This window comes from Meleagris gallopavo, chromosome 2, assembly GCF_000146605.3.
Source record: "Meleagris gallopavo isolate NT-WF06-2002-E0010 breed Aviagen turkey brand Nicholas breeding stock chromosome 2, Turkey_5.1, whole genome shotgun sequence".
Lineage (NCBI taxonomy): Eukaryota > Metazoa > Chordata > Aves > Galliformes > Phasianidae > Meleagris > Meleagris gallopavo.
The window spans coordinates 51979019-52002670 of NC_015012.2; the positions used below are offsets into that span (position 1 = coordinate 51979019).

The 23652-nt window shown below is 35.8% G+C and overlaps 1 protein-coding gene across 1 annotated transcript in view; it reads right to left on the reverse strand.

Moving 5' to 3' along the window:
* Positions 1–45: 45 nt before the first annotated feature.
* ADGRG6 (adhesion G protein-coupled receptor G6) overlaps positions 46–23652 on the reverse strand; it is a gene marked incomplete at its 5' end in the record, with an annotated part of 60245 nt that continues 36638 nt past the window's right edge. The window contains 11 exons of the mRNA XM_031552210.1: positions 46–869; positions 2708–2860; positions 4831–4932; positions 8950–9233; positions 9528–9639; positions 11063–11331; positions 12364–12491; positions 15486–15592; positions 16846–16891; positions 18467–18583; positions 21051–21191. Coding sequence (XP_031408070.1) covers positions 856–869; positions 2708–2860; positions 4831–4932; positions 8950–9233; positions 9528–9639; positions 11063–11331; positions 12364–12491; positions 15486–15592; positions 16846–16891; positions 18467–18583; positions 21051–21191 — 1473 coding nt within the window. The remainder of the gene's footprint in view (positions 870–2707; positions 2861–4830; positions 4933–8949; positions 9234–9527; positions 9640–11062; positions 11332–12363; positions 12492–15485; positions 15593–16845; positions 16892–18466; positions 18584–21050; positions 21192–23652) is intronic.

Below are 23652 nucleotides of genomic sequence, written 5' to 3' on the forward strand. Positions count from 1 at the left end.
CTTCCTTCCTTCCTTCCTTCCTTCCTTCCTTCCTTCTTTCCAAACTGAATGGACTTCAAAACAGAGCTAAAAAGAAGTAAAAAGAAGTAAATAAAGAAGCAAACAGGAGTTGTACCACTGAATTCTATGCAGAACTAATTTTGACTTCTAATCCATGGAAACATTGTATACAGTATTTAAGTACTATCTACAACAAGTTTGCATTAGGCTCATAGACAGCAATGCCACATGGTGCAAAAGTGATTTCTTTTGTCTGTCTCAAGTGTTACAAAATGTGCTTTCTGGATTCAACTGGCAATTTACAGTACAACTTCCAGAATTCCATACTTAGTCATTCCAATTCATTTTGTGTGGCTGGATATGAAAGAACAGTAGCTTCTAGTCATTCTAAAATCTGTAATGGCCTCTGACCAGATATACTGCATAATTCCTATTTTTAATATAATTCATTTTTTAAATCTCCAGATTTTTTTCTAGGTATGTATCAGTTTGTTTTTGCTTTTTAATATATGCTTTGTGTATGGTTCTTCAGTGCTTGATCTCCTTTCCCCAGAGTACAGTATGCAAACATTAATATCAGGACATGGTCTGTTTTCTAAAAGAGCATCTTCCAAACGCTTCATGCACGATGCAGAGTGCAGAAACTCAGAGTCTGAAGCACGCTTATCTTTTGATTCAGCATCAGTGACGCAAGATGTAAAAGTGAGAAATAAGCAGTGATTCTGATAAGCAAAGTCCTTTGTGCCAATTAGGGCATCATGCAAATGGCAGCCCTTCACCCTGTCCAAACCATGCATCTGACAAAAGCAGTTCTCACTTTACCTGTAACACTCCACCAGTGGTGAGGAAAGGGCCTTAGAAGACATTATCTATACCACAAACACATGAATGCTTGTGTCAGTTCCAGGATGCACATTACAACCATATTAACAAGAGCTACCAAGACATGTAGCTATTACACTATTTACCTGCGATGTAGCTAAGGCATCAAACCAAGAAGTTGAGCTGTACTGAAAATGAGAACTATGAACCTTATTTTCTATTGTTTTAGAATTCTGAGAAGATATATTGGTATTTAAAAACTCAACTTCAAAAAATATTGAAATATATAAAATAAAATACAATAAAATGTGTATTTTCAGAGTTCAAAGCAAAATATAAGGAAATTAAAAAAATATTGAGAAAACTGTGGTATTCCCTTAACATCCACTAAACAATCACAAGCTACGAAAACACGATACAGTTACAGTACTAACTATCCTTCAGGATATAATTTATGCATGGGATTAAGCTCACTACTTTTGAAGAAAGAAAGGATCAGGCTCCTAAGTTTCTTCAAACTTAATTCTTGTCTGGAACTGCTTTAATGTCTGGCTTCAAAACTGCGCTGCAAAAACTCCAGGATGAAGTCACTTTGGTAGTCAGACCAATTAAAAGCCCTGAGCCCAAGAGAAAACATCTATCTGCAATGCTGAGGGCCTATTTATTGATTCTACATGAGTACCAATGGGAACTCTCTGTTGGCAGATCTGAAGATATTTTGCAGCAGCAAGGGCACAATGCTCACCTCCTTGGTCATGTCAGACAAGTCCACAGGAACAGCTGAGGTAGGGAATGCAATCTTAATATCTATTAAGTTAATAGTACAGATTTCTAGACAAAAATTGTTGTGTGCCTAACGGAATCAGGAAATGATCATCAACAAAAATAGGAAGGTACTTTCTGGAGAATATGCTATGTAACTAGAAGGAAGACTGGAACATCAGAAATGAGATACTGGGGACTTCCAGTAAATTCATATAATTCATTTCTAGAAAAGTGCTAACAACATACATTTTAAAACAAGAAAATAAATCCCCTTGGGTTAAATATGTATGTAGATTTTATTTCTGCTACATTTTAGGAGAGGATTCTGTGGTAATTTTATGTGACTATGCGACAAGACAACATGAGTTAACAAAAAATTCAGTAACAAAAAACGATAAATAGTATTTCATCAGATATTTAGGTGATTTTTTGAAACAGTTTGATACAAGCAAACAAACTTGCAAATCATTCTAGTTCCTCTCTTTTTGTATTCCTTCAGAGTGTCCTTAAAATAAGCACATTTTTACAGCATGAGTGGAATACTTTTTATACTACCTTTTATTACATACACTGCTGACGTCTGAATAGATAAGCAGTAAATACTGCATGCTATTTCTAGGACGGAAAAACTGTGTGTACTCTGGGAAAGCGGTATTAATTTCCAAGCAGCTTCCACTTGTTTCTTTACCCATGAATGTGCTATAGTCAAATGGAAGCAGTTTTGCTGAGTGAATCAACTGAGGACTTGGATTTGGAATACTTGATTCCTATTTCCAACTGTGCTGCTAGCTTGCATGATACCTTGGATAACAAGCGTCATCCCTATGTGCTTTGGTTACTATGTGTTTACAAAAGGATAACTGAACTTATCTTCTTTTATCCAGAAAGGGGAAAGTGCTATAGAAAAAGACTGAAACATACTCAGATCAGAACTATACGTGAGTTGTGTTGCATATTTAGTTAAGATTATTATTAAACAATAACACACATATTAAAAACACTGCAATAATAAAAATTAGTGATTTTTTCTCACATTAATCTTTGGGTAGAAGTCATTAGTGTACCTTTAACACAAAAGTAAGTATCCACAGATCTACTGTGTTACAGTACAAGAACTCACCTGTATGGCTACTTCGTTTGCAATATGTATTTGTTGTAGATTTGGATTTGGATGTTAAGTATGTTGAATTGGAGCCAATGGAACTAGATGATAGGGATTTCCCAAGATTATCAGAACTCTTCTTTATGATATTTGTTGCTGTCTTGCTCCAATCTGAAAATGATTGAAAAGTTTAACATAGATAACTACTATCAGTAATTGTACTAAATGCCTAATGTATTCAGTTACATACATTTCAAGCATTAGATGCATTAGGAGCATTTACAGTAGTCTTACTGTTCAAGCGGCTGATCTGCTGAAGTAGATAACACACAAGCAATTTGTACTTGCTGTTACAGAGTTTTGCATATTATTGCACCATTAATAACAATGAGTGATAATGGTCACATAGTATATCAAATTTTGGCAGAACCATTAACACTACAGGCTGTTGTGTTGGAGCAATTTCAGAAATTAAATGAATTAACTAATACTAATAAAATTGGTGAAAAATGACAATGAAAATCTTGTCATATGTTTCCCAATACCAGTATCCTTCAGAATAAATGAACTACTATTTCTGCATCATATACTTGCAGGTAGATATGAGTAGTTTCACACAGTGACCTTGGTTATCATTCTAATTCACTATATGTACTACAGTGAAAATCACAGAAGGCATATAATTAACGTGGTTTGCTTTAGCTCTGGTTTAAATCCAGAGAAGGCTTTTACCTCAAAATGTTGCTACAGTGTATAAGTTACTACTTCTCTGATTTAGCAATGAGACTGCTGCAGTGTTTGTTTCTTTGCTTAATCATAACATGCCCTGAAGTTCACTTCAATCAGATAAGAATGCAGGATCACATTTAGCTCACTGCTCTGTCTGCAAACCCTGTCAGATTCACAGAGAATAAAACCAACCAGACGTGATGGCCTGGCTGTAATGACAGCACATTAATTACATCACAAACATACTTGAATCCTCCAGGTTTTTATTTCTATCATCTCCACAGGCTGCCCAACAGCAGCATAAAAATCTGGAAGTAATTCGGTCTATCTGTGTTTTCCAGTTCAGAAGTTACAACACGAACCACATGGAAACTGAACTTAAGAAATAATTTGGATGCCTGTTCAGAATGAATTCATTTTTCCTAGTTTGTATTAACTCTTTGAAATCATGACTCAGACTTTTTTACTGTAATGAAAGCATAAAAGTTTCATAGTCTACAAGTTTACACTGAGAATGTATCTCCTAAACAAAACTGAACATGGCAAAGCTGAACTCTTGATGGCAAAGCATTTGCTTATAATTTTGAAACAGCATATGGATATCAAGACAGGAAGGACACTGAAGTAGCTGGAGCACTGCAATAACTCAGGATGGGCTGGTTTACCTCAACAGGCAAGGAGATCATGCCACTTTATATTATCTGTGGAATTGGATCACAGTTACTGAGCAAGAATTGTGCAGTCCAAAGCTATGAAATCATATATAGCAAAGGAGGACACAGGAGTCTAACATCATCCAAGATGGCCAAAGGTTCAGGAGACACTCTGAAGTGCCCAAATAAGCTGCTGCAAAGGATAGCTCTAGCAGTGTTCTCCTTCCACACAGATGAAGATGAACATCACTTCTGGAACCTAACCTGATTTCTGCAACAGGAATTTCCTGAGTCTCTGCTGCTCTCTCTCATTAACATGGTGAAGGGCAGAACAGTTTCAAATGACTTTTTTAGAATCAATCTTCCATCAATCCAATAGTCAACAATTTAGTCAGCATAATTTAGTTAGCAGGGAAAAAGGATTAGGATTAGTTTTTGAATGACAGAATTTGACTGTCTGGACGTTTATTTATTTTTTTAAGGCTCTAGAAGGCCTTCCAAAACCATGTGTGTAGCACTACAAAATTCACCAGTTGACTTCAGTGGAAAACTGGAAGAAAAGTTTTGCGATTTTTTATGAAGTGATATTTGAAAAATCCCTTGGCAATTGTTGTTTTTGAGGTGAAGTGATATCCTATGATTAATCTATTTTTCAACATCTCTGGTTTATATGGTATTATATTAAAAACAACATAGAAGCTGGTTGCTTGGACTTTTCCAGACTACTGCATAAAACAAGGAACCATGACTTGTTTTTACCTGAATTGTCTGCCAGTCGGAATCTGCCGCAACATAGATGTCTCCTCCATTGTTTTTGCACGTTTTCTTTCATTGCGCAGTGGAATACAAATATAAATAAACCTTTAACAAAAGCAAATAAAACATGTATTCTAAATGGATAAATAGATTGTCTAAAATCTGATAACAAAAGACTATGAAGTACAAGCAAAGACAAATCTTGTCATCTATCCACATGCCTCATTTAATATGTTTGGGAATTAATTAAAGCTTTCCCATCCTGTTGCTGCCATACAAATGTCTGGAGTATCAGAAGAGAGAGATGAGAGCCCTTTAATTGACATTCATATTCAGCTGATTCATACCCAGCTCACTGTGGATCTTTTAATTATGTTTTGGCTTAGATGGAAATCATTAAAAGATTTTGTCTTTGAACTAGATGAAAACTTTGCACTCAATGGGACTGCAAGAGCCAGACTGCAAAGTAAATACAGACTCTGTTTTGTTAGCAAAAAGATATTTCACCTCCTCCCATTCTATATCCACAGTGCTGTGGGCTGTATACATTCATAACCCGAAATCCTGAAGTTGGCACTCAAGCATGCATTTAGATTTACACGTATCACATGAATGTACTTGAAATGATTATGAGAATGGTAAGAATATGTTTGTAAGTACTAATTAGGTGTCCATATATTTTTGAACAAAATTACCTGTTTTGTGCATGCAACGGCAATAAAAGAATTTAAGAATATTTTCATAGTTTTCACTTTTTTAAGAAATAAAGCTATTTACATTCAAGACAGAAGTTGGGCATCTACCATGGGGTAAATCGGTATCCAGTAGGGCATAAGGTACAAGTTAATCATCCTACAGAGATATTTTGGAGCTAAATATAGCACTTGGACATCTCTTGTGCTCTTGGCACTCTCAGGCATCAGCTGTGGAATCTTCCATCCTTCCCTGTCCTGGTCTGTTCTCATTCTATTCTTATTCCCTGGGAGCCAGCCAACATAAGGCTGAACACCTGATGACAAATGTTACTACCAAATCCCGCATGATTATATCTTAAAGGCAAATAAATGACAAAAAATAAATCAATTAGGCAACATAGTTAAGTGCCATCCTCAAAGACTGCTCTTTAAGATGTTCACAGAATCACAGAATGGCCCGGGTTGGAAGAGACCTCAAGGGTCATGAATCTCCAATACTTCCCACGACAGGCAGGGTGACCAACCTCCACATTTAATACTAGACCAGGCTGCCTAGGATCCCATCCAACCTGGAGTTGAACACCTCCAGGAATGGGACATCCACAACCTCTCTAGGCACCCTTAGACTTAAGGTTCCAGCACCTTACCACTCTCATAGTAAAGAACTTCCCCCTCAATCTTCAACGTAAATCTTCCCTCCCTCAACTTTAAACCATTTCCCCTTGTCCTGCTGTTATCTACCCTTTCAAAGACTTGGACCCTCCTGTTTATAAGCTCCCTTTAGGTACTGAAAGGCTGCAGTGAGGCCACCCTGCACCCTTTTATCTGGGCTGAACAAGCCCACCTCCCTCAGCCTGTCTTTGCAGGGGAGGTGCTCCAGTCCCCTGATCATCTTCGTGGCCCTCCTCTGGACCCCCTCCAACATACGCTAATGGCTCACTAAGTTTCAGCTGGTAAGAATGCAATGGCAGGATATAGGATGGAAAAGCAGATCTGGTACATAATATTATCCTTATCTCTAGCAGCCTTTACTTGTTCAGAGAGGTGCAGTTGTCTGTACCCCAAGTACCTCTTAGGACTTCTGCATTACTACCAACTTATTAAAGTGATATTTAATTAAATTGTGGTGAATATTTGGAACATTTTGAATGTTTTTTGGAACATGTTTGAATGGTTAAAAAAGAAAACGCTGATGTCTAGAGTATTACAAAATAAATGCACTGCATTAAGTACTTTGCCTTTGCCCTGTCTGGGCTTGGCCTCTGAAATGTTTTTCTCTGTATTTCATTATTCATTAAGTTTACAATGTGCTTTAGTAACACAGCTTTGGTTTTGTTTCCCAGAGACAAATCAGACCCTAGGCTTGGCTCTAGCTTGGCTCTAACTTGAAAGTATTTGGCTTGCCCAGGCATATATAAAATGAGCAGCCAAAAAAGAGATGTTCCCAGATTTTTTACTCTAAGTGTCAAAGAGAGAAAAATCATTTCCTATGTAGATGTAATAGCAAAGTACAGTAACACCAGTAGTTGCAGCACTGTACTGTTTTCACTGCCAGTGCACGGAAAACTAGGTCGATGGAGGCTTCTGGTACAGCTTGAAACACTAGCATAGATTTCACAAACATGAGAGAGAGAATAGACATATTTATGGAAGGCTCAGTAATTAAGCTCATACTAATACTGATGAAAGACCTCCATACTGAATTATTTTTGGATGCTAGAAAATGCTTCCTGATACAAATACTTAATTTTCCTATTTCATCCTCTTACTTCTAGGTAGATGCGTGCTGCACCAGTTATTGGTGATTTGAGATGTTCTTTTCCTGGTTTCCTTAGCTTTGCCTAAAGCTAAAGACAAAGCAATAAGCATTTTCAGATACAGGATTATTATTTTCCTATGCTTGTTATGACCTGTATGAATGTATACTATGCCATCTTTGTTACTGCAATCCATGAAAAGCACATCGCTCATCTTCTTGTGTTTACTCCTCAGGGTTTTTGGTTTCATCTTCTGACCTACTGTTTTTCCATTTGTCAGTGCTATTACCCCACAAAGACTTAAGCAGTGGTGGTCAACCTTGAGTGCACTCTGCATGCACATGCTTAATTGATTGCAGTGGAAAATCTGGTTAAAGAATACTTGTTGAATTTGATCCTTGGCATGCTCTTCAGAGTTTTAATCTTTTTTCATGTTCTTCCCATGCTTTTAATCTCTCTAGGCCTTTCTGAATTTCTGACACAGACACATTACAGCAAATACTTCATTATGCGCCTAGGGGAGTATCAGACTTTGTCCATTGGAAAAAAAGTCTTTAGTAAAAACACCACATTCAAACAATTTTTGCCATTTTGCCTAGCATTTCAGGTTGAAACTGAACCAAACCAAAACTGACAACATCACTCTCTTTCCACGAAAGCTCAATAAATCTTTTTAGTGCAATAAATATATCTCAACCCTAACAGATAAAAACCACACAGTGTTACATTAAGTACTTCTTCCATTAAGGGAAGCTGTTTTGCTGATCTTGGGAAATTATGTATTTTTTTATCTCAGTGTTTGTGTGGCATAACACATGCTCCTCCAATGACATCCTTGGGTTTACTTTTTGTTATGCCTTTTTTCTTTTTCCCTGAATAAAATTATATTTTTCATTTTAATATGTGTGGTTTAACACATACCCCTCCAATGACCTTTGTGGGTTCTCTTCTGTATTAATGAGTAGGGTAAGCAGAGATGGAGATTCTTACACCATTTGGTACAGAATAAATCAGCTCTGAGCTGAAATTCTTCTAAATGTCAACAATATGATTCTGTAAACTATAATTGATTGCAATTTATAGCATTTTTCAGAAGAGTTAACCACACTGGAAAAGTAAAATATTCAAAACTTCAGCAAAAGTAAACAAAAACAAACCGCCTACAACAGTCACTGGATTTTCCTTGACGAACCAAATAATATAATTTATCTCTGTGCTATCTCTCCACATTGACACAGGACTGGATTTTTCTTTATGAGCTTTTCATGGCTTAATAAAATAGTTATGAGCCTTACAAATTCCCTACAGGAATAAATAAAGGAAAGAGACTTCCTATATTTGTTGTAATCAGTGAAAGGAAATGTTGAAGGTCATAAAGAATCTATCAGCAGAAATCACTGCAGACTGTTAGCTAGGAATAGTACTATTTATAATACTGTGCATTTTATTTAAAAGCCCTTGAAATGTTAATTGATCTAGCAAAGACCTTCAACCCATATGTTGTAGGTACAAGTGTTCTACAAAACGGTAAACTAATGATGTTTCAGTATCGGAGCAAGATCCAGAGAACTTAGATCTGAATTCCCTAGACGGATCACTGGATGTAAGGTCTCCCAGAACAACAATAGCTCAAGTATTGTTTGTTCACAAGAAAAAGAAATTCAGCTTACCTTGCAGTGAATTGAAAATGGAAAAGAGGTATAAGAAGGGCAGAGTCAAGGGACCCCAGGCGAAAAAGGCAAAGCCCCATGTCATGCCCAAGAGGAAGGTCAGGCTGACCACACTACGGAGGTTCCTCAGGATCTCTTCCTTTAGTGTTCGATTAGTTCTTTTCCCATTCCTCCCACAGATCTGCACCATCACTACTACAAACATGGCAACATTCAAGAGAAACATGATTCCAAAGTATCCGGCACAAGTCACGTAAAAGACAACCTTATTCTTGATCCAACAGCTGTAAAAAAAATTACAATCATTTTTAGGTAGCACAAAACATCATTTATTTAACTACAAGTAAAATCTGTCTACATCTGGTTTCTCTTCCACAGAGCTATAATTTCAAATTAAAAATTTCAAATTTCAAATGAATTATTTGAAATTCTTTGCACTTCAGATTAAAAAAGTTTAGGAGACAATTCTGTCCATTTTGCTTGTTTTATTCACACGTGACTTTTCCAAAACTATCTAGATAATGCTTTTTCTTTTTCTCCATGCTAAATGTAAATTGTAAGAGATTATAAATACTTACAAGTCGTCTCCTTGCCCAGTAGCATCTCTGCCGTACAATTCTTTGCCATAAACATGACTTGCATTTTTATTTGTGCTCGCTAAAACAATTGCTATTACTAGAGCTGGCAAACCTGTAATACAAGAACATTGTAGTTTGCTCTCAAATCTCCTAAACTTTCAAGATTACTGCGCAAAGCTAAATTATCAATGTTTCGAACACTAGTGCTTTAATAAAGAGTATCCCGAGGTAGTTCTATGTCAGAAAACTACATAAAACTATTAAATGTCCTTTCTTTAGGTTAGAAAATGCTATATTAGGATGTGACAAGGTAATTCTCTCAAAGCACTTGCACACAAGCTCTCATAATGAAGGGAGGAGACTAACAAATTACTGAAATAGTAAGATCAAAGAAGAGTTGAGATTGGGATATTTTTGGAGGGACTTCTTTCCAGAGATGCTGATGTCATTTAAGAAGGATGAGGAACCAGGGAACATGAAATCAAACCTATAATTTCTCTTCTGCTTCTCTCAGCTGAAAATATCTTCACTTTTCTAAAACATTAGATGCCCTTAACTTCAATGTCAACAAAAAAAAAGAATAAAAAAGAAAAAAGAGGACTATTTCTGTTTTGTTAATATAGTAAAAAGAATATTTTGGGAAAATAATAAGAAAACTATGTGGAAGAAAACTATGTGCAGAGGGAGATACAGCTCACATGGAGCAAATGTACTTTTCCTGACATGCCTTATTTACATGTCTTATTCCTGCAATGACAAAACAGATTCAAAGGGGGAAGAGGTTAATTTGCTTTTCCTACCACTCAGTCCATGTCCTCTGCTAATGTTGCCAAAAAGGATGCTAGCTGCCGATGGAAAGACATCAATTACCAGCTGGACCGAGGTCAGTGCTCTAGTCATGAGGTTAATGGTTTTGTATTGTACTGTATTATTTCAAACACAATATGTGCTTTCAGACAGAAAGCACAGATTCCTGATATTAAAAAAAATGAAGAATAAAAGCCTTTCTGCTTGAGTCTTACAGTTATTTTTCAGTATTACACTTTCCAATTCAGTCCTACAGTGTATATACTTCTTAGGGCAGGAAGGATTTCTCTGTTGTTTAAACACTGCTGAAGCTCAGGAAAGTTTGGTCGCTTCTGATTCCACCATACACTTTATATTTTTGGCAAGAAACTGCAGGCTCAACTGAGAGCTTCTTGAAAGCCAATGTGAAGATCTGAATTTATTTTGTGCCACGGTTTCCATCTCTGATATGGCAGGAAAATGCTGGCCTCTTTGGAAACACTAGTGTATCTGGTCTCTCTGCTTCTCCTCAGGCAGAGATTGCCAGTTCCCGTGTGTTTTCACTGAACTATCCACAGGAATTCTGATCTCTGTTACACAGAGTCCTCAGCTGGATGTGTGCCAGCACATCAGGGTGAGGGAAGGAAATTTTAGACTGATTTTGATTCTGTTTTGTATCTGTGATATTGGTCTGTTATAAAACATTGTTTCAAAAAGCACACTGTAAAAACTGCATCTACTGTACTCACCCCAGCCAATGATGCAAAACTTGAGTATGTATCTCCGTATGTAGGTGTTGAACACTTTCACTAGAGCAATGTACATATGAACAGCTTCTAGTCCCATCCATGTAAAGGTGGCCAAAAGAAAATAGTGCAGAAGTGCAGCAACAGCTATGCAGAGGCCATCTATGTCAAACGATGCAATCCAACCATCAAGCAAGAAGGTCAAGTTCAGAAAGAGCAGAGCTGTGCTCAAATTCATCAGGATTTTGGAAGGATAATCTCTTCTTAGCTTCCTAGTGAGAGAAATACAAAAGCATAAGATTAATTGGTTCCAACTACTGAAGGAAAAGCCAGCACTTTTTTGGGCCCTTAATGAGCTACTTAATTATCAAAATATCTTATCAACTCATTTATTTGCATTAGCAAACCTTCAAATTAAACATAATGCAATGTGTTGTGTACCTAAAATAAGGACAGAAAAAACTTAACAGCAAACTTTCAAAATACAGTTGGCCAAAGGATCAACTCTAATTACTTCATATATTAATATCTGCTACTTTTTGGAAGGTATCGTCCCGAGCAATATACTCTGGTTTCTTTTGTTGCTGGTGCTGTTGTCAGGGATTTTTGTTTGTTTTTGTTTGCTTCTTTGTTTCACTCTTTTTGTAACTGAGACACATTGAAATGTATGAACTGTGGGACAACTTCTGCCATCTTGGACAAAAACACTATATCTTAGGTAATGCAATAGCAATGCATTTATTAGAGATATTTAGAACTATTTTTGAAGATCTCAGAAGCCCCCTATTTTTTCCCTCAGAAAACTATCCTTTAGTAGAATGGCAAGATGGTTGCTCTGCATTGAGGTGACTTCATTTTCTCTTTTCACTGTTCATATAATCACATTATTTCAAAACTCTTGCATTTCCTTTAGTCCTTTGTTAGAACTGCTAAATAACTTGGCTTCCTGGCTGTTTTGTTTTTGTTTTCCTCACAGTAAGTCTGGCTGTGAGTTTTATAATATAGATCTATTTTGGACCTAGAGAATATCATACTCATGAGAGAGAATATATTGGGCCCCAAGAACCTTGTTGCCTTGCCTGAGGAACACAACACATTTAAAACAGGAGAGAATTTGAACTTAAGCTTCTTGAAAAAAAAAAATCTACTTCCATATTTGTGCCAAGAATTTGGTTTGTTTTTTTTTGAATGCTTCCCCTTATTTCTTGAATGCAAGAAATAATAAGAAAAACATATAGCTAATTTATTTTATCACATAGGTATACCTCATTTGTATTATTTTTTTTTATGGAACTAGTACTCACTCAAATGCAATGTATGTCAGAAGAGTTGCAGCTGAAAATATGGCAGATATCCCACAGCCTATGTAAGTGATGAAAGTGAGGATCTTGGTATTCTGTGGGTCTATTTCTGTAGTGGTTCCCTGAAGGTCCTATGGGAGACAGGAGGAAGAGGCGTCAGCTGCAGCACAACACTCTTACTTGGTAATTAGTCAAGTGAAACTTAGAAACACTTTGGCAATAACAGTATAACCCTGATGTCAGGGTTCATGTTTACCGAGTATACTTAGTTTATAGTTGTTACACCTCTCACTTCCTTCCCACTGCTCTTGAAAACATTGTGCTGTGAGAATTATAACTGCTCTGTTCAGCAGATGGACAGAGCCTGATGCTGCTCCTTACAATCAGTACCAGGAATTTCAATGTCCTTCTGTGGAAAAAAATCTTCCCATATAAAATATTTTTTTACTTCCATTGCTAGTGCACAACTGTCTTTAAGAAGATACAAATGTTGAATATCTATTGAAAAAGTAATTTAAAAATTATTCATAATGAAATGCACAATGTTCTGGGGAGTTTCTGACATCGTTTCTTGCTATTAGAAGCTCATAAGAATCAATTTAGCTAATTGTCTACGGGTGAAACCAAGGGCAAGATACTGTTCTTTGCATTTATGGCCTGTTTTGACATACTACAAAACTACAGTTATATATAGAATTGCTCAGAAAAATAGTGACAACATTTCAAAAAAAAGATTGGAAATGAAGTAGGAACATTCTGGGCATTTTTTTTTTTTCCAGTTCTCTGTCCAACTATAATTGCCACATAGTCTTGTCTGAGAATAAATGCCAGGGTTATTTCCTTTTTTAAGGGAAAGAAAAAATGAGAATGTTTGGATCTATATCACTGTGGACTGAGTGTGAGCAAATATTAGCATTTAATATCATTTGTTCTACAGTCAGTGGAACTGTCTTCCCCAGAAAAAAAGATAGCAACATATAGCAGAAAGAACCAAACGAAAGCTACAGAACATGCTGTCCTTCAGAAAAAAAGTGAAGGAGCTGTATGCAGCTTTTCTGTCATACATAAACTCTGTCCCAACCTTGTAACAGTTTATATATATATAAAGAGTTATTTGAAAATAATTTAATACCTAAATTAAAGTCAGATAAGATTATTGAAATGGAAAAGCAATTGGAAAAAACTGTGTAAAAAATCTGTTGGAACACAGCCCAAATTCAAAGAACTTCTCCCTTATTTCCTAATGTCACTAAAGCATTTAGGGTAGAGAAGGAACTCATTGAGCATATTCTAAAGAAAACCCTTCCCCCTCCCCCTTTCAGGGATGAAAAGTGAAACAAAACCACAATTTAGCTTGCAAAAAGATAAAAAGCTTGTGACTATTTCCCATTGACATCTGAGCATCATGTGAAGAGAGCAACTCTGTTAGGAAGGCTATGCAAAGCCAAAACTGAAAAAGTCAGTGCCTGTAACTCCCTGTCACAGAGAAATCCAATTTGTCACTGCAACAATTAAAAAAACAACAACAGCAACAACAACAACAACAAAAAAACAAACCAACCACATCTATTTTCATTAGGAGCACTGCTGTGATAAGCAGTCAACAAGTTTTCAGCAGTTTTTAATCACAGGTCAAAGAATACTAATTTTGGAAAAAAAAAAAAAAGGTTTGGCCTGTTACTGAGGGTAAAAAAATCACAAAATTTTAAGCTGAGATAGAAATAATTCATCCTTTTCATGTTGAGTTTTTTTTTTTCTTTCAAAAACACATCAAACAGACAAATTACTGGAGACATCCAAATATTAGAGAAATCATGCCCCCAAGGCAGAAGATACCCTCATCCCTCTTCCTTATATACTAAGCTTTACCTATCTCAGCCACATAGTCCGGAGGTTTTGCCAAATCTTCTGATAAAATAGGAGGTATATATGTTTTGTACCAGCTCTTGCTGGCCCAGAGGAGGGCCATGAAGATGGTCAGGGGACTGGAGCACCTCCCCTGCAAAGACAGGCTGAGGAAGTTCAGCCTGGAGAAAAGAAGGCTGTGGGGTGACCTCATTGCAGTCTTTCAGTACCTAAAGGGAGCCTATAAACCGGAGGGGAATCAACTCTTTGAAAGGGTTGATAACTGCAGGACAAGGGGAAATGGTTTAAAGTTGAGGAAGGGGAGATTTAAGTTGAATGTCAGGGGGAAATTCTTTACAGAGAGAGGCTGCCCAGAGAGGTTGTGGATGCTCCGTCCCTGAAAGTGTTCAAGGCTGTATTGGATGTGGCCCTGCCTTTGGCAGAGGGTTGGAGATTCATGATCCTTGAGGTCCCTTCCAACCCTGGCCATTCTGTGATTCTGTGATTCTGTGATTCTCTACTGCAAAGCAACTCCAAAGCTGATCAAATATACATTTTTTAAAAAAGAGAAAGTAAGAGTTTACCAATTTTGCTAAATAAGATATTCCAATTTAGCCCCTTGAATATCGAGATGAGGTGGAATTACTGTGTTCCATTGCCTTGACTTTTCATTCTCATTAGCTATTACTCTGACTTCAGGACACTTTTTTGTCCCTGATCATTTTCCCTAAAAATACAGTGCTCTGCTTTTTGTTCTGAAACCAGTGCCTCACCTTTTCCTCTAAAAAAAATATTTCTCTACTTTTTTTCTGTGAACATTTTCCTACTTTTTCCATTTTGCTGGTGGAAGATTTAGTACTGTTCCTTCATTTTATAGTGTCTTATTCTGGTCTTCTTTTTCACCCAGCCATGCCCAGGCTTTGAAATTGGATAATATAATATGCTATTTGCTCAGAAGCTTTTGCCCAAAGTCTTCTGCGGCACATTACTTTCCAAAATACAGAATACTTCTATGGAGACAATTTTATTTTTTTTATTTAGCCACTTCACTTTATTTGTTACTTTATTCTTGATCATTATCATTAGATATTTTGTTATGAAAAGAAAATTTTATAGGAGGAAAATGATGTATGAAAATTAAAAATCATGTACAAATGGAATAACTCACAAAACAAACATGAATGAGGATAGCTGTCTTAACTGATCATCATAACTGATGAGAAAAACTACACTATGTTTTCTAGGAAGGACAACCTAGTGAACAATAAGAGTTTGCCTACCATGAGTACCCCAAAGTGTGTGAGGTGGTTGCATAAGCAAACCGTTTCATTTTCATTGGAGTCTGCTTGCACTTCACAGCCTGTAGGGTTCCAGCCACCATTGCCACCTGTAGAAATGGAATAGGAGTATCCTTACTTCCCAACAAACATCTATGATCTTTTAATTGGATTCTTCATCACATCTTGAGTAAATGCAGAAATGAATAAATAATAAACATACAACAGAAGTGGATATTAGAAGCAATCAATCATTAAAGAAGAAAGTGTTAGATTTCTTAGTTTCTAAGAGAATTCCATCAGTCAAGTGTCCCAATTATGGCCTACTGAGAAGAAACAAGGGCTATAGTAAAGTTAGGGAATTTTTTGGTTAATGAACAAGGATCATGCATTTAGACACACCTTAATTTTACCCAATGATACAATGGTTTTAGAACTCCCTTATGCCACCCTGATGTGATGTTTGCATCTGCCTTCCTCCTACTCACATATCCCCAGGCACATGAAAGCATTTATGGCCCACAAGCAGAGGATCCCACCCTTCCTCTCTGCAGTGTATGATACAGAAGGTCAGAGTGGATAATATCAGATATTCTTAAAGAAAACATGAAGTAAACTATCCTCTTCTTATCCCGTTTTCTTGAAAAATAAAAGTAGAAAGATTTTATTTAAAAAAAAATGTAAAAAAGTAATATTTGTATTCCTGATAACTTCTTTCATTTTTTTTCCCACTCAAATATGAGTTAATTTTGAGAAACTGTTCATGCTCTCTGAGCTCTTCAAGACATTTTGCCAACCGTAGGAAAAATTCTGCAAATTATCTGTCATACCCCATAACTTTACCTCCAATTCAAGACAAAATCTTTCAAAAGACTGCGATGTTCCAAAATCACTCAAAACTGTGTTTCTCCTTGGATGTGATTTATAAATTTAGACTACTAATTAGTTCTTTCTTTTCTCTGTTTTTATTCTTCTACATTCTCCTCAGTTCTTCTGACTGACTTTCCTACTTTCATCTCCTATGTTGGACAATGAATTTTAGCAGGATATCTAAGAAACATATCTATCTGATTAGCATTACTATTGGATTTTCACATACAAACAGATCAGTGATGAACAGTTGTCAGATAGAGAAAAATAAAGAACCATTACAAATTTAAAATGTTGACCAAGATTACAAGCAAAATTTTTAATAAGAATATTTAACATCTGCTTTTACAAGTGACTTTACTAACAAGAAGAAATGGTGTAGTCTAAAGATGTCACCTATCAATTTTTCAAACTGATAAAGAAGCAAAAAGGAACAAAGGCAGTGACTGATTTTTTATTCACGTAGAAGAAATGATGGTATTTTTAAACTTACCATTTTTGGCCATATCCCAGAAGACACAGGTAGGCTTAGGATCTTCCTAAGAACACACAGAAAAGACTATTTATACCTCTTCAGATACAAATCTCGTCATTATATACATTTTCAGAAAATGTTTTTCTATGTACATTTCTGCTAGAAAGACAGTACAATTCTATGTGGAATTCTGCTAGACCTTATTCTGCTAGAAAGACAGATTTGCACAGATTACAAAAAGGAGTATTATCTTTCCACATCCTCAGAATGAGAACATTTTCTTGTCTCACTGAAGTAATCCATGAGTATGATGTCTTTACAGTGTCTAAACATTTCTTTACTGTTTATGTTCTCAGGACTTCTCAGTGAATTCTCTATATAACTGGCCTCACAATCATGCAAAAGTCTGCTGAACTTGAGTGGTTGTTGTTGTGCCTACCCTTGAAATAGTTATAAAACCAAGAAGTGAATTGAAATGTGAAAATAATGAATCAGCTTCTCACTGTGTAAAAAATCTACCTACATACTGAATTTCAACATCATCTTTCTTCATTTCTCTAATGCTGTTGTCTCTTTTGCAGTAACTACTGGCAGCTGTGGTTTTATATTTTTAACTGAAACTGTAGGTACCAAAGGGTAGCACTGGGGCTTTATTTCCATGAATTAATTATATCTTTTAAAAATGTGGTTCTGCCCATTCTTCTTGTACAGGAAACCACATAACAAAAAAATACCTTTGGGAATTATTATTGAAGAAATTTCTGTTTAATCAAAGAATTTACGTCATTTTAAAGTTCCAGTATAATAAATAATGTCCCTGGTCATGAACATTGTCATAAACTGATCAAGAACATGGGTTTTACAAATAGTTATTTGCACAAATTGCCTCTGAGTGCCAGAATCAATAGTCTTACAAATAAATCTTGGATGGATTAGGAGTGTGTGAGAATGAGAGAGGTTATTTATTTTTCGCTTTTTGCTTAGAGATTTTATTTACATATGAGTTTATATACAAAATCTGCTAAAATCAATGAAGCTATATGCTCAGTCTTTACTACTAGGTCACTCCGTAAGTAATGCCTCCTAATTATTTTCATAGAAACTACAATAGATACAAAGAACACAACGCCACCACTTGATAGAGAAAATTCTCAGCTGCAAAATGCTATTTTTCAGCATAGTCACCATCATTAGCTATGAATTTTTGCAAGCAAAGAATGATAGCCTGCATGCCATGCTTGTTTTAGAAATGTGCCCCAGTGGAGGTGACCCACTGCTGCTGTTACCACTGCTAAACACATCACTCACTCCCTCACTGTGCTCACATCCACTGTTTAGTCTCCACCAATGATCAGTAAGTGTTGATGAATGTCAGTGGGTGCCATTTTTTCCCCATGGAGAAATTCAGTGACACACCTTTGCTTCAAATGCACTTCCATGTCAGATGGCATCTCATCAGACTGCCTGTCTGTTGCCATCTGTCTCACAGCAGAAAAATGTTCCATCTCTACTGCCATACTGCCTCATCTGGTACTGATGTTGTGGTCCACGATAATAAGATAGGAGGCATTAATTTTGAAGTAGCCCTTTTATATATAATCTGCATTCCTGTTCTTTTGAATAATCAGTCTCTACTTACTTGAATTTTGGTATGTTTAATTGTAATCTTCACATACTCCTGAAGATCTCGAATAGTTATGTTTCCAATACTGCATGCCACCACAAAACTGGTCAAGTTGCCAGGAGTTTCTGCATCCTTTAAAAGATTCAGAAAAAAACATAATTGTTCACACAGCACATAAAAGAAAAGCCAGAGTACACTTTCATTTTTGAAGCATGCCAGAATAAATAAACTGTCAGCATTTTTGCACTTTTGATCACATAATGTAATAACATTCTGTTTATAAAATAAAATAATGGATTTTCTTCATGAAAGTTTCCCTATTTTCCTCATAGTCATAAATATATATAGGCATTATTACAATGAGAGGTTAGAAGGCACCCTTTCCCCTTTTAATAATTTTGTCTAATGCCACCAAAGTTGAAACTCAAACAAAGTAGCAGATAACAATCCATGATATGATAAGCTTATTTCCCTGCAGGAGAATGAACCAGCTTTCTTGTCTTGTTATTGATGCTATTTTTTTTTTCCTAGGTGGAAAGTTTTTGGAGAATATTCTATTTCCTGTGTATTGTTGTTAAGCTATCCCCCATCTTATAATCATACAGTTAAAAAATTCAAAGGAATACTGTAAGGTATTATTTAGTGGAAATGTAAATAGAAGACTGAAGATACTAATACCATCTATATCTTTAAATGAAAAATATCAGGTTGAGAATTTTCCAAAAGAGAAGTTTTCCTTGGAAACTGAGAATTTATTAAAATGGTAGTGCTTTGAAAATTTGATTTTCCTGTGAAGAAGCTCCATCAAAGCCTGCATGGCCATACAGCAGGTTGTCCTTTTGGAAAACCAGAAACTTTAAACTTCAAGGTCACTACTACTGCAATTGCCTAAAATTAAGTGTTCACTTCATTGGTTTTAAGGTACTTTCCCTGGTCTCCAGCTAGTCTCTTATCAGTTCATTGTCACATGTGCCAGACAGTAGCGCCTTTGTAACTTAGGGGGTCACAACTGGCACTGTGCTCCTTTGCTTGGGGTACTGATGCCTGCTCCTGCACTAGGATGTGTGCATTCCTTTCCATGATAAAGCAGCTTATGGAATTTTGGTTGCATGTTTTGTTGGAATTTTTTCTTTTGTTTTTGTCAAGGCTTTATTATTTTTTGTTATTGATATTCCACATAATAACATCATGTATTATATTATGCTATGTTGCCAGTCTACTATCATATTTAGTAGATTAGTTTTCCCCCTTAGCTTGATGCCACTGTTTTGTTTTTAGGCCTATCTCCCTACCTTTTCCCTTTTTCCCCCTTCCCAATCCCCCAGGGCGTGGGGCTGCGAGTCCTTCCACTCGATTTAGTCATAGAACTGGGCCAAACTGGGCCCAAAAACCATTGACAGATTTTCAGCAAATGATTAAGAATCACTTAAAATCACCATTAAAGAAAACACTTAGACGTGGTATAATTTTATGTAATGATGACAATCCTATACCCATATTTTCCTGCTTTCTTTACTAAAGAATATTTATCCTGTTTCTCGTAAAACTGTATACTAATTTAAATAGTTAAACATACTTCAGGGTGTATTTTAGAAGGTAACTGAGGGTCATGGGTAATTTCTTGCCTTGATTATCTGAATAATCTGGATACACTGCCAATAAAAATGGTAATATAGGAACAATACAATACTACAGAGTTCTACGGATGCACGGGAGTCGAAGGTCACTTAAAATAGTAATGGGAAAACAAACTAAAGCCTTCTGAGTTATAGCCTGCAGTTCACTCTGAAACAATTCCTTAATCCCTTTTTTTTTTCCATTCTTTTTTTTTCCCGCAAGAGTAGGTATGCTATTGTGCTTTTTCCCAAGCTGCAAAACTCTTTCTAATCCTTACTTTTTTTTTTTTTTTTTGCATTAAATATGTAGGAAATACTTATGACTGATATGTGCATGGACACAAAGGAGAAGAAAAAAACATCAATCTGGGTCCCTTCTGTTTTCACGTACCAACATATAGTTATCCTTATTCCATGACTAGGTTGTCTGTAAATAGATCCAGACATCATTAAAATAAAGTCTGCTTATGCTAGCACATAAAAAGAATAGTATGTATAGAAAAAAATGTGTTCCAGACAATGGTAATCAGTCCAGAATTTCAGAATAGATGTAAGTAGCCCATTGGGCACGACTTTCAATCAACTCTTTCAAGGAAAAGAGAAATAACAGCAGCATTACAGGCCAAATTCCCAACTGATATAAAAGAACCCAGCTCCACTGAACATCAGTGACTTGTATAAAAGCACCTCTATAGAAGATACTCCCTATCAAGGGTCTCACTACTTTACACTGATTGTAATCAGATGGGATCCAGCTTGCTGTGGATTACTCTGAAAAAAATGTTTACATCAATGTCACAGGAATGTACTGCTATTAAATTGCTCACACTAATTCAGTGTGGATGGCTAATTTGTCACTGAATTCAAATGCAAATGTTTCTAATGCCTACATTTGCTATCACCATCTGATACCTACAGGAAATGTTAAGCAGCTGCCTTTGACTTGTATTAGCTGAAATTACTTCAAACACATTGAAGTTTACCTGAAAAAGACCATTTTTATTGAAGAAAGTAAATTGAGCCCTTGATATAACTTCAAAATCATCTTGACTTAAATTCTTCAGTAAACTTGGTGGCAGAATGACAGAAGCAATGGCATTTGTCTGATCCTTGTCAAAGTCTATCTGTTAAATAAAAACAACAGAAGAAAAGAACATATTCAAACAAAAAGCAAGCCATCCTTTGTCCACAACTGTGTTCAAACCCTTTGTGAAGATGTCTAAAACACTGGACTAGAACTTTCAACATTGATTTTACCTGTACCTATGCAAGATCCAATTCAAGTTTTTATTTTTTTTAATTAACTGTGGAGGCTTTTTCATACTCAGCATGAAATTAAGCTTTTGCCACAGGAAGACAGTAGATTAAAAACAAAAGAAAAAGCTCTGTTTCACTGATATAATGATGATTTGAAAATACTGAGATGGCAATAATGGCAGTCTTAATAATTTTCAGTAACCATTAAGATTTATTTCCTCATACAAAACAATGTTGAAAACAGAAAAAATATGCTCCAATCATTCTTTCTTTAGTTGTAGTTTTTGGCTTGATCTAACATCTGAATTAATTCTCTTACTAGCTTTTATAGTTTCTATGTCACAGAAAGGAGACTTTAAAATAATAGTGTCACTGTTCTACAATTATCATGCAATGCAGCATAAAAAAAAGACATTTTTTTGTCATGAGAATAATCAATATTGGCAACAAGCCAGAAAACTGAAAGTCCTTTATGGCACATGGACGTAACAAGTGAGCAAAGATAAATGAGGATGCAAGTTTGTTTTTCATTAGCTATCTGTCATTATGTCTATGACTGCCTACTCTTACACCATGACAAAGTCAATGTGTACCAGGCTATCCATCAGAAAGAGAGGAGTAATTCATCTAATACTGGCTCTATTGTAAAAGTTCAAGAATTTTACTGCAAGATAAGGAAATTCACACTCCTGACTTCTTCAGATCCAAGTTGTATTTATGTCTCTGATGACTGATCATATGATTATAAAAGCATCATTATTTATTAGAAGGTCACAGGTCATAGGCTACTGATAGATTTATCCAAATCTAAATTTTCAGTGATTTACTGTGATTAGCAGGAAATTAATAAGAAGTAGTTCATAGGTATTCCCTAACAGGGATAAATGCACTTGAATAAAAGGTTGTCAAAGTGTAATTCTGCCACATTAAGCAAAAGATACGCATGCAATAAAGATGTCCATTAGGTACTGCCTGCAAATGGAGTGGAAGAGGTTTTTATGAAGAAGCAAGGATATATTACAGGAACAATTTAATAATATGAATCACCATAACCTAACTTAGTCAAAGGTTTGGCAAGAAACAGAAAGACAAAAGAGACTAAAATAGAATCTTTCCAAATTACCATGGTTACATTTGCTTGATATCTACTTCAAGAAAAAATATGAAAGAAAATCTGGAAACACTCTGACATACAGTTTAAAGACTATAAGGCTCCCTGATGATCCTAGATCATCACACTGCTGGTAAAAATCCTGTGCTTTCAGAGGAGAATCTTCTTCCAGCAGGGACAGCAAATATCTTTCTTGATAGGCATGGAAAATAGCAACTGTGACCACAGTAGTTGCTGACTTTTCTGGTAGGAAGGGTGCTAAGAATTCTGGAAATGTAAGTCTGTGAACAATCTTGTGTTCCAAAAGGAACATTATAAATAACTTGACGGAGTTTTGATTTTATGATTATTTAGACAGTGCTCTAATAAATTATTCCAGGGCAAGAAAATTCCTGGATGTTCTCAAGCCACAGATGGTAATTCTTATTATACATGCAAACATCCCAAGCCGAATTTCAGAATTTTTCCTTTTCTCTTTCCATAAATACAGAAAGAAATCTGGAGAAGAAATATTCCTTTGATAAAAATCAAAGAACAATCAGCTATTGAACTTCAGGGATGCTCCAACCCTGGAGGTAGATGGGGCCATGGGCAACCCTGGCCATGGCAGAGGGTTGGAACTGGATGATCTTTAAGGTCCCTCCCAACCCAAGCCATTCTATGATTCTATGATTAATATCAGAGCTAAACAAAAGTAGATTTAAAATCATCAGACATTTCTAATAAAACTTATTCAAATAAAGTTTAGCTGAAATTTCTATGAAAATGAATGTGTGAAAACTCAATTACATTCAACCCATTTGTATCTATTTAAATCATCATTTGAGTTTTGCTCCAAAGTCTATATAAAGAGCAAATAAAACACCTGTGGCCTATACTACTAATACTACTAAACACTGTCTTCATTACTGCTTTTTCTTTTAAAATACATAGTAGCTTATGTAAAGAAGAGATTGATATCTGGCTAGTTTGTTGCATGAATGAATTTTGTTCTATTAAATGCTTACACTCTAGTGATTATTCTTTAACAATTATCATAGTGTCATGTTTAGTCTGAGTTCAGATTTGGGTTCTTTGGCCCAAATTATAGTAGATTGCTGGTGTTCTGTTTTTTTGTTTGTTTGTTTGTTTGTTTTTGTTTGTTTTTTTTGTTGTTTTATCCCAGTAGGTACTGTGCATCTCAGATGCTAATTCATAGCTTTTAGATACCTGTGCAT